This window comes from Heliangelus exortis, chromosome Z (genome assembly GCF_036169615.1).
Source record: "Heliangelus exortis chromosome Z, bHelExo1.hap1, whole genome shotgun sequence".
Lineage (NCBI taxonomy): Eukaryota > Metazoa > Chordata > Aves > Apodiformes > Trochilidae > Heliangelus > Heliangelus exortis.
Genome location: NC_092454.1, coordinates 13,533,942 through 13,546,595, shown reverse-complemented (window position 1 = coordinate 13,546,595; position 12,654 = coordinate 13,533,942). Strand labels below are relative to the sequence as shown.

Below are 12,654 nucleotides of genomic sequence, written 5' to 3'. Positions count from 1 at the left end.
ATAGTGTGACAAAAAAAATCAAACATCTCTAGATTTTGCTCTAGTTTTCTATTTGCCTGAAACCCTGAACTTTCAGTCTGTTCAGAAATTCACCTTTAAATGCACTGCACAGCCTAAGCTGCCAGCTAAGCAATCTGATCTAAGCTGATCTCATGCTAAAGCCAGGAATGAACTGTATCACCTCCAAACATCCTCTTTAACCTTTTCAATCTTAACTATTCTGTTACTCCAGACAACTTCAAAGGTGCTAAGGTCTCTTCCCTTGCCATTGCTCTTCAGCCACTCATACCCCAGTTTCCATGTGTAACCAGGATTTCCTCATCCCACATGAAGAATCTGGCACTTGCTTTTGTTAAATTTCATATGGTTGGTGATCACCCAGCTCTAGTGTATCAACATATCTCTGTAAGGCCCCTCTGTCCTGAAAAGAGTCAATAGCTCCTCCTATTATAATATCATCAGCAAACTTACTTAACACAGAGTTGATTTCTGTGTCCAGATCATTTATAAAAACATTAAAGAGCATTGTCCCTAAAACAGAGGCCCAAGGAACTCCACTGGTGACTGGCTGCCAGCCCAATGTAGCCCCATTTACCATAACTATTTGAGCCCAAGCAGTCCAGCAATTGCTCACCCAGTGTACTGTAACTTGTCCATCTGTGTGCTGGAAGTTGGTCCAGGTAATGTCTGCTGTTTGCACATGAGCAACATACTCCACATGCTTACTAAAGTCATTGCATTTATACACACACCAGGTATATGTGCATGCATGTGTATTTCAAAGGATTTTGAAGGAACTACAAATTCTTAATTTTTGATCAATCTCTCACCAGTGGGTGGATTCCCTAGCTTTTCCTGTGTGACTTCCTCTGTCTTACATTGACAAGCAGGATAAGCCTCTAAATTCATACATGATAAGTGTGGAAGCTGTGGATAATTTTAAAGTTATTTCAGACAAATCGCCATGTTATATGGAAAGTGGAGTTTTGTTCCTGTCTGTGTGCATAAATGCATTTGGATTTTAAAAGCAAAGCCATGGCATTTAAGGACAAATCACAAGCCACACTGAATTAAGCAGGACTTGCTTAAATAAATGAAGAAAAATAACTGGCACAATTTACCATGCTTTGGTCCCTCATTCTCTGTGCACCGCAGTAAGTCTTTCTTTTGTTTTAATTTTTTAGTTCCTAAGATAATCTACCTGAGTCTGTGTGAACCCTTTAAAAATTATGCAGTAAAAATGTCAGCTGAAAAGGGACTCTAAGACAAGTTCTTACAGCTGACTGCATTTTTTTCTTGCAGCAGCTAACAATTTAATCACAAAAAACTCCAGAAAAATATTAATACAAACGTACAGAGTTTATAAAGACAAAAATAGCCTTACTAACCCTTCTGTAAACATACAGCTTTCAGCAAGGGCCAGCACAGTCATTACTCAAACTCCTGCTATCCAGGCCTGCTTGTCTGCTGTGCTCTCTTAATCAGCTCTGCACTGCTTATATATATATCTATAAACAGATAAGTTTGTCAAGGAAAAGCCATCCTCATGTATCTGGACCTTTATACATCAAGACAAAAAGCAAATTACCATGTGCAGTGCAAATTACTACACATGTGAGGTGGCAACAATTTCTTGATGAAGGCACTCTTGTATTATTAACAAGTGACCAGAGGTGATTTTTCTGAAGAAATATAATTTTAACTAACAAGGGAGATTTTCAAAAGAGCAACAGAACTTTATTCCCACACAATGACAACGCTACCTCTCCCTGTAACAATACAATGCTTCCTTCCCAAAAGATGAGAACTCACGCTGTTACAGGGCACAGAATTCCTTTCCATATTGTGGTACTGAGTATACATTAAGAATGAATGATGAATATGCATTCAAATTATATGCAAAATATTATATTCTGGATTTTAAAATAGAAGTATTTTTTAAAAAAACCTCAAAGAAAAAGTTCTGAAGTTAAATTTTTGCTCAAACCAACTCAGTCTAAAGTTAGGATTTTAATTAATTTAATTAATTTTTAAACCTTAAGTTTGTACCAACAAATAAGGGAAGATATCTTTCTTTTTTTCTTCCACGAAACTCTTCAGTACCTGCTGTTCTGCTATGCATTCAATTCACTGTGAATTGCAGAATAGAAAAAAAACTACAAACGAGTATAAGTAAATAATTTATTTTAAGGGGAGAATTGTATATGGTCTAGTAAGTTTATGATGGCAACAGAAGTTCTGCATATTATCTCACCAAAAGTTCAACCTGAGGAGACTGAAATGTTTGCCAGTAGGTTCTAAATCAGAGAGGCACCAACGAAGGTAGATCCTAATTGTAGAGATTAGATGACCAGAAGTTTCCACTACCATTAATGAACTCTACTGAAAAATATCGATCAGATGTTTTCTGTCTTAAGCAAACAGATTTCATAAAATGCAGGTCTGGAAACATTTCAAGAAGAACATGAAAAGTTTCCAAAACCAAACTAAATCCTCTGAAGAAAAATGCATTTAATCTGCAGCTTTATTAGCAAATATTTGAACTATAAAATTAGCTTTAAAAATTAGTACTATTGCCATAAGGGGACTGTAAAGCAGTCTCCTGGGGAATGAGCTGAAGACAGTACGGGGCGACGGAATAAAGTAAAAAGTCAGCGAGGAACTGGTTGGTAACAATGGGAAGGTAGATTGATTTTTAAGAGAAAACATGCAACTAAGAAAAAAAATGTTGTTATTTACGTGCTACAGAAAGAACTATGGACTTCTTCCTAGCTTCAAAAACCTGAATAACTTAAGACATTCAAAGCTCAAGTCCCAAGCCCATATCTCTAAGTAACTAAGTCATACATGTGAGTTACTAAGAGCTTTCATTGCCAGGAAATCCGAATGCCCGTTCCAATCTCAGGCTTATTCTGGTGCCTTTTGAGCATACTGGTTTGATGACTTAAAGAGAAATTTCATCCACTGGTTCTGTACATGAAGGATACAAATGGTAAAGAATTTGTGCATTCCATCCTTAATAATCAGTTCTGCAGTCATACAATCAATAAAATATTTTTTTTCTTTCCTTTTCAAACCTTGAAAACTTCCTTTCACTGGATCTAGTTGTCGTTCACAATTTAAAGATATTTCAATTGTCAGACATTTTACCTCCATTTTTATATTGCTTGATATCATAATCTCATGGAATCATGGAAGCATCTTCAGCTCCTTGAGTTTCTATTATTCAGGACTCATCTCTGACATTTTTCATTTTCACTGTCTTTCCACATCCTTTTTAGGTTGCTGTCATTGGAACTAGACACAGAACTCAACTGCAGTCTCAAAGGTAACTGCTAAAACAAAACACTAACATCATATCCTTTACTGATGCTATTATTAAAAGTTAATTCCCTCTGTGTGTATGGAATTTTAAAAGATGAGTATATGGTCTTCCACAGATTCCTACTAAGAGCTTAAAAACTATTAATCGTACGTAACTTTCAGGAAAAAGGTCTAAATTTGAAACTATTCTCCCTGTATATGTTTTCTGCCTCATATGTTTTCTTCACCCCATTCACTAGCTAATCTGCTTTCATTGTCAGTGACTAATACTTAGTGTTCAAGTTTTACTAGAAGTGTATTATAAAGAATATATTTGTGTATATTTATATATGACATAATACATTACATATCAAATAAAATGTTTATTCAAAATAATTTGTAAAAAATACAAAAGTTCTGAGAACAATCCTCCTATCTTATGAAACTGAATTAGAAACACATTTTGATTACTTCAGATTTCCAGTTTTAAGATCTCTTCCTATTTGCCAGTCCAGTTGACATATAACAAACTTCTCAAATGTATTTCTAAGATTAATCCTTCAAATGTCACAAACAAAACTTGCTGGAATTAACAGGGGAAAAAATCAACAGATTTGGTCTGTAATTTACTGCTGTACTTACTGTAATTTACTAATAACATCATTATATGTTACTATTGTAACATATTGTATATGTATTACTATTACATCATTATATTTGGCACTCAGTGCCATGGTCTGGTAACTGCAGTGGTAGTCCAAGGGTTGGACTTGATGATCTCTGAGGTCCCTTCCAACCCAGCCAATTCTGTGATTCTATGATTCTATGATATTATTATTTACACATTACATACTTACATAATTTAATAACTGCATTACTGTAATTTACTAATGGCCACTATATTATAAATTATAAAATGTTTGATTAAATAAACATGATAAGTTTCTTTCACAACAAAACATATAAAATTTCCAAGATATTATATCCCACTTGTGAAATGGGACTTAAAAACCTTAATGGGAATTTTCTGAACTGAAAGCATTTGCAAACCAACCATCACCCAGAGAAAGCAGCCAGCTTTGAAAAGATTACCAGCTGAGAAATGCTATCTCAGACAGCTCAATTTCATGAAAACAAAACACATTCAACATAAATCTCTTAGGTACTAAAAAGTAAATTTGTGGTGGGATTTTAACTAAAACATTACATACAATTCATATAACATGAGGACCCTCATAAGAGGAGCAATTTCTTTATGCAAACAATGAAATTACCTGTGATTCCAAATGTCAAAGAACTCAAAACAAACATTCTCCCAGAATTTTGATCTATAGAATATTCATTATAATTAGTTATTATTGCATAAACTTAACACAGAATCAGATCTGAACATTAATCATAGCAATTTTATTTTTTCTTAGACAGAATACATATTTTATCTTTGTAAGCAAATGTGCCAAAATAGATTTTTATCTAAACTACTTTCCTATCTCATTATCAAACAAAACCATTTTATGTTGCTAAGTCCATTGCACTTCCCATTATTACTAGAATTCTAGTCATTCAAAAAAGATGTATATCTCATGAGAAAACAGTCCTTTAAATTGAACTGTTGTTTAAAATAACTAGTGAATACTTGACAGGAAAGGATTTCATCTTTGCATAACAGAAGACATAATCCATTCTTCATGGGAGAAGACATGAAAGGAAATTGCCAGAATTAAAGATACTATGGAACAAAGTCATCACAATAGAAGTCTTTGCTCAATAACCTGTCTTTGACCCCAAAGCATGGGAAGTTTCCTATCAGCTTTAAAACCAGCAAATTTCTGTCTTCTTTCCTATCTGGTATCAAGCTTCACTGATGGAAGCAGTAAAACTTCCAGTTTCCTATTAATTCTATCTCACTAGAAGTTACTTACCCTTCAAAGCTGCTGGTGGGGATGCTGAAAAGCATTACCTAACCCATCTCAGTCAAAGTGAGACAAGACTGGGAAAGACAGAATAATGAGTTTTTCCTTTTTGAACACTCTTTATGACCATCACTTATTCTAATTCACACCACAAATGATAAAAATCTCTTTTTCATTAAGACACAGAGAACATTTACTAGGCAATAAATATGTAAAAAACCTAATTAATACCCTATTCCATGAACCAAAGTTGCTTCCTATTTAAAATCGACATTTGACAATGTAAAATTTTATTTCTGAAGATTATGATGCTACTTTGCTGAAATAACTCAATATATTTAATTGGAGAGAGATCTACACTGAAACACAATTTATCTTAAATTAACTTACTACAGAGGTCACAGAGAGTATTGACTACCATCTCTAAAACATACCTTTTAAAGAAAATTAATATTAACCTAGTTTACCAGGAGGTGAGAGAGGGAAAACCTATGGGAGGAACTTCCTATGCTAAACCAGCTGTTAAGCAACCACAGCCCTAGCTGCAATGAGAAATCACTCAGGACTGTTAAATTTCAAGTCTGGCTGAGATACTACTCTTAAAAGGAAAAAATACATGAGAGTAGGGACATAGAACACCTGTTGCTGGAATATTTAATATCCCTGAGCTTCCTTGCTTATTCATACAGCACTACCTATCACAGTTGAGATAAGAAAACATCCAAATAACAAAAACAGTATTATCCGTTTCCTCTTCCTCCTTTGTTTTAACATAGAAGTCAACTGATATTTGGGAATTATATAAACAAAAGTTTAGCTATGACTTAAAACACAGGGTATGTTTTTTAAGTCACTCCACTCAGGTGTATTTACAGAGAGGTGAAAAATTTTTGAAGTATCACTTTCCAAATTTTCTTTCACTTTCAGGCAATGCATTTAATGCTGGCATTTCTGTTACTATGACCTTCACTGCAGTTCTGTAGGCATGCTCAACATACTGCTGATAAATTGACAGATCCTTGCCTTACTAATCATATGTTTGAAATAAGCCTGAATAATGTGGTAAAGGCATTACAGTGAAAAAGACAAAGATTATGTTGTTCATACACTGTATCTCAGCCTTATCTAGAATGGCACACAGTTAATGCCAATTAAAAGGGACTATTCTTTCAGGAATCACAGTAGGGTTTTTAAAGGTCTTGGCAACATATAGCCATAAATAAAAAGGCACTCTGTGCAAGAAGGATTAAATCAAGTTAATACCAATATGGAAAAGAGCTTTTTGTGTATACTGTAAAACAGTGAAAAGCTAGTATAAATTAACAATGGCCAAAAAAGTTAAATTATTGTATCTGTAAGGTAAACCTTTAAAGACACAATTACTGCAGTTCCATGGAGAAAACCAATGAGTTTCTATGCTTGTCTTGTCTTTTGATACAATATTATTCTAATGACTTGCAATGTTGAAAAGCTAAACACAACATAAGAATTTTAAGAATATATGCACAACTCCTAACCCAGATAAAAAAATACATCCACATGCAGAACTCCTTAGCTAAATATCTAGGCTAATTAGTTTTATTCATCTATACATGAAAGGTTAATCACCAGACTGCGTACAGAACTGACAAATTTCTTACTTTCTTCTGCAACTAAAAGCTAACCAAGTCTGAATAATCTGTAAAAGCAGAATTTACTTAATCTACTAAAATCTACTAAAACCAGAATTACTATTAATCTCTAATTCAAGAATAATTAAATTCTTATTTAAAAATAAAGTTTTAAAAAAGAGACAGTGTGCTATTTAACGTTTTACCAAGCCATCATCTGGAATATTTTCAAGTAAAACAAAATGAAGTAAGTGAGCTACCGAATTATATGTACTCACTAGTAATCGTATAGTGGACATCAATTTACACAAGTTAACAAGAGAACTTTTCAGACTTATTCTTTGACTGACAGGTCTAAAGTCTGGCTCATTACAGTGTGAAAGCTGACCAGCTTCTGTTTCTCTCATACAGGAGTCAGAAGGAACTGTGTCTTTTTCTTAGGTAGTCTTTTCTGAGTTCAACATTGTGTCTTTGAACACTCATACAAAACACACTGAGACTCCCTGCTGGTAACCCGTATATCTGCAGTCTCAAGTAATAAATGTACAAATAGCCTAATAACCACAAACTAGAATACATTATATTCAAAACCTGCTTATAGGATTTATTTTTTCTAACTGTAGAGCAAATTTGAATGCCATGAATAAATCACAATAAACAAATCATTACTTAAAATACATCTTTTACATTAGCAGTTCTAAGAGTCTTCCTTTGTATTACTTTTTACTTCAGGATACTAGTACAGAATTAATCACCTGGAATCAAAAGAAACTGTCAAGTGCCTATACAGACTATCCCCAAGATTTTGATTTATAGAAAGTTAACATCAAAAAGAAGTATGTATTTAAAATATTTTCAAACTATCTATTTAAAACATATTTAAGATCATTTATTTTCCTTTGATGCTACTAGTCTACTTGAAAAGTTTCCTTTTTAACTTCTTTATGGATCATGAAAACTGCTTTCACCACAACAGAAAAAACCTGCAATCTTCTTTCCTTTGCTTTGAAAGTGTATCCAACTGGAAAAGCAGACAATGCAAATACTACAGTATCCTAATAAAATATACTCCACTATTTTTAAATAGTTCAAAATTCAGCATATAAATTACTGTGGTCTCAAGAGGTGGTGCAGATGATACCTAGAAGCTCAGAATATATAGAGTAGGGTCAGTACATTAACACCACTCAGGTACTTCCCTATGTCCTCTTCACTGCCACACAGTGTGCTTCAAGAAGCATAACATACATGCTTCAACTGCTACCTCGAGCAGTTTTCAGGCTTTTAGATAGATGACAAACTGAAAACCCACACAACTTTTCTTGCAACTGTTTTTAAAAACAGGTGTTGGTTCTGGCAACCAGATTTACAGTACACAGAAGCTCTCAACACAGAAATACTGATCTAGTGAGTGTAAAAGTCTCCATTTAAGCGTTAATATTGCCTTGCTTTAGTTTCATGTGATACCCAAGAGACTAAACCCAGCAAAACTGAAAGATGCTCAGTCTTCATGCTTATTAAAGGCAACACTGTTTTTTTACCATACACTCAAGACTGACCCTCTGAAGGGCTTCATTTTAGTGTTTAGTGTTAGATATCCTTGCAGTTTATTTTTCCAACGTGAGGATTAAATCTCAGCATGTAGAGATACGGAAAGCACCACATTCACTATTAAATATTTCAGACCACTCACTGTAATTCAAGTAACTCGATACCACATCTATGTCTAGCATAAATTTTAAAAGCAAAGCTAACAGTAACCTCCTGTAGATTTCCTACAGAATTTCATTGTATACAAAAGCAGCAGTGGACTGTAAGGATAAAAAATGTAACAGATGAGTAGGTGTTTGATTTCAACTTTTCCTCTGAAGTGAAGCTGTAAAGCTTTTAATTTTCCCTCTTACAGATCTTCTTGATAAAGTATGACCAGATATGTTGCTGATTACGAATGCCAAATCACACCTGTGTGTGATGTCACAAATACCAAAACAGAATACAGACTGGTCTCCTGCCCCAGAGAAAGACTGACTCAAGACTGGAAGAATGTATTATTATTTGAAAAAAAAACCAACAACAACAACAACAACAAAAAAAAACACCAAAAAACAGAAAGCCAACCTAAATGAAACATCTTTACCCAAAATCTCTATCATAAAATCATATCCTGGGCTTTGACTCAACAACTTCCTCAAGGAAAAAGACCTTACCAACAGCATCTATTTGCTAGAACACTATCTCTACATGTAAAAACATTGCAAAAGCATTGTATGTTGAGAACAACCCACACACTACATTTGCATAGTACAGCACCAAATTCCATCTCTATTATCAACTGGCACTCTGCCACTGAGAACATATAAAAATAGAAGAAACATCTGACTGAATCTGATCATAGATTGATTTAGTCCTGTATTCAGTTTTAGGCACAGTTATAATACTAATGCTGACCAAATCTGGCCACTGAAAGTTTATCCCCTTCAATTCTCTTCACTTTCCACAACTGTCATGTAAGAAATATTAAATAATGCCTACTGCATTTCCTGTCTGCTTACAAGTTCTTCAAAACATGAATTTTTTTCATTTCTTTTCAGGCCTGAAGCCACAGTCTCCCAAGACAAGTTCCACAATACATTTGGACAGCATCCAAAAAGAAGTATTACTGAGATGGTGGTCAAACACCGGAACAGCCTTCTGAGAGAGGTAGTGGATGTCCCAAGCCTGTTAGTGTTTAAGAAGTATTTGGACAATGCCCTTAATAACATTCTTTAACCTCTGCTCAGCCCTGAAGTGGTCAGGAAGTTGGACTAGATGATCATTGTAGGTCCCTGCCAACTGGAACTATTCTATTCTAGTTCACAGTTCCAGTCTTATAATCAATTACTGATTAAACTTTGGAGACTTTATATTTTCTGTTATTATTAAATTTCACAGATAGAATAGTGTCTTTAACATTTAAGTACTGTGCTGCAAATTAGGCAGTCCAAATTGTTTCTTTACACAAGACATGGCCAAGTCCTGGAAAGATCTGTCACTAGCATGAAACAAAATTAAATGGGCTTAAAATACTTTTCCTGTAATGTCAACCATGTAGTATCTCTGAAAATGTAGTTATGCAGCCATTTATAGTAGTGTTTTTCTGGATTTTACTTAACTGACCAGACCATTTAAACTCACAGCAACTGGTATATTAGTTAAGCGCCTGATAGAGGGGATTGGACAGACTTCATATCTTATACTAGCTTACTTTTGTTTTCACCACCTACAAATTATTCACCCTAACTAGGAAGACGTACTGATGTCTAACTACATACAAAAAAAGAAACACATTTTTAAAGTAGTAGTCTACCATCTAATATATAGTTCTCATATGGAGGAAAATCTTTCTTGTCTACAAGCTGGAAAAAAATATACAGTTGGCTTAACTTGCATAGATTTTTACAATTGAACTACTCCATAAAGCACACTTTAGTTTTTAAGTTTCTAAGGTTTTTTTCATCTCCTGCAATCTTTACAATCTTTTCAGAAATCATAAAATTTCCTCTTAAACCCATTTTTTTCATGTACTTATTTGCTAAATAATAGGTGGGTCCCTTTTATCATAAAAAAAACCAGCCCCAAAACATCATTTGAAGTAATTGATAACTGGAGTCTTCTTTTTACCACAGACCACACTACAGACACATTAACAGAGAAGTTAATTCTTGCCACTCATTGTGACTCTGGAGTAAAGCAGACTGGGTGTCTGAAACATCAGCTCAAAAATCATTCATGATTCTGCTATTGACAGCTGTAGTAACTTTATTAATTCATGTAATTTTCACAGTGACAATTTTGCAATTTGACTTGAACCCCAAAGATCAAGACTGAGGACACAAAATAATTTCTAACAGTCTCTTCAGCAATTTTCAAAGAACATCCATCAATATGCAATTACATTTAACAAAACTTGCAACTCCCAGCTGAAATACTCTAGTTTTCCATCATATTCGGTTACATCTAACTCTCCACATCTAGGAGTCATTCTGCTCTGAAGACACACTGGCTAAAGTTAAATTGTATCCAGGAATTTCTGTAAGAACAGATTTAACCAACAACTCTCATGAGATACCATTGAAAGTCATTTTAAATTACAAAACTATAATAATACAGGCAAAATACATTAATTATCTAAAGCTGAAACCTACTTCCTGATCCCACCTAACATTTTCCTGAGTATTTGCTCAAGGTTTCAAGGGATGGTATTTAAAACAAGTTAGGGCATTTTACTGGAACACAAAAGCCAAAGAAGCTTCTCAAAAGACCCTGACAATATACCCAAATACTCACCCATCATTAGAACATGTCAGAAATTCTTCCTTTATTTTTGGATGCCAACAGCCTGAATTGAGCATTGCTGTGTGACCCTGAAGAAATAAATACAGAGGTTTTTACAAGGTTCTGTAACATGTCTTACAAGGTTTTATAAATTTTACTCCAAATCTTTCAAGTGGAAACACAAGAAAAGCCGTGGTCTGAACAAGACTCTTCTGCCTACAGGAAGGGCTGACCAGTGATTTTACAGATTTTATGTACCCTAATCTGTTTTATCCCTGCTTGCTTTCATTTTTTAATTGTAAAAACCCTGAAATTCTTCTATTTATATTTGTTTTTCAAGAAAATTAATAATAATTCCACTTTTCTCCTTAGGAGAACCGTAATGCAGAGAAAGGATAAGGTAGTAGGCATCAATGTGGCATAATGCAAACTGTTCCAAGCTATGCAAAAATAATAGAAATAACAAAATTACCAGGGTGATACAACATACACACTCAGTGACAAACTGCACTAGCCAAAGACCTTGCTGGAAAATAAGTGAAGAAATAAAATACGATTGTCAAGATGAATTTAACATCAGATGAGTTTTTCATAAAAGACTATAAGCTACAAATTGATTAGTCAACCCTGTTTCTTTGGTATAGAAAAAAACCAGAAGGTAAGGATTTAATCCAAAGTAAGCGACTGCCATTATGGTGTCTATTAATAGATAAAATGTTTGTCCAGTTGGCTTTACTTCTTTGAAGTACAGGCATGTGCTCTGCATTCAAAGAGAAATTTGGAAACTACTCCTGCAACACTGGAATTTCTTCAGTTTAAGCACAAATATGGAGAGAAATAATGAAAAGTTAATGGGATGATAAAACAAATATTTTATCATTTTGCCTGTTGGACCACAGTGCACTGGAATTCTAGAACTTTACAAGTGAAAGAAAACTTGAATTATTTTAAGTAAACAAGAACTAAAGCAGATGTTTCTATTTGATAGTTTTATATACATATCACTATCCAAAAGAAATAGCCATCTGACAAAAACAGTTTTAGGCAAAACAATACTTAGCCTAGTTCTTTGGCAATATACTTTACAAGCAATAAATAAGTCAACTTCATCATCAGTTTGAGCACTAGATTTTATCATTACATTTTAGTCTTACAATATTGTAAAAGCTGACCTAAATTTAAATCATCTATGTGAAGTGAATCCCTGTCTCATACAGTTTGTGGAACTACAAAAGCGAAGTGCTCAAAACCCAATCAACTGCTTTTAAAATATTAGAAAACTATGAATCAGCCCTTCTCCCGTTGCATTTTTAACTACCATTAAAAACTTACAGCTCCTTACTAGTTTTACACACATGGCTTGCAAGTAACAGTAACCAACGTCCGACACATGGTTCCAAAGAGATAAATTGTATCAGCAAAAGAATGGAAGGGTAGAAGCTACCAAGAGACTAGACCAGATTAACCAATTTTTGTTTGAGTTGGTTGGACAAGGGTACAGGGGAAGCTGACAA

General features: G+C 34.2%; 1 protein-coding gene across 1 annotated transcript in view; it reads right to left on the bottom strand.

Annotated features, from left to right (window-relative positions):
* Nucleotides 1-12,654, bottom strand: part of WDR70 (WD repeat domain 70) — a 123,333-nt gene that overhangs the window by 68,552 nt on the left and 42,127 nt on the right. Inside the window, exon 9 of the mRNA XM_071731798.1 lies at nucleotides 11,153-11,229. Within this exon, the coding sequence (XP_071587899.1) occupies nucleotides 11,153-11,229 (77 nt within the window). The remainder of the gene's footprint in view (nucleotides 1-11,152; nucleotides 11,230-12,654) is intronic.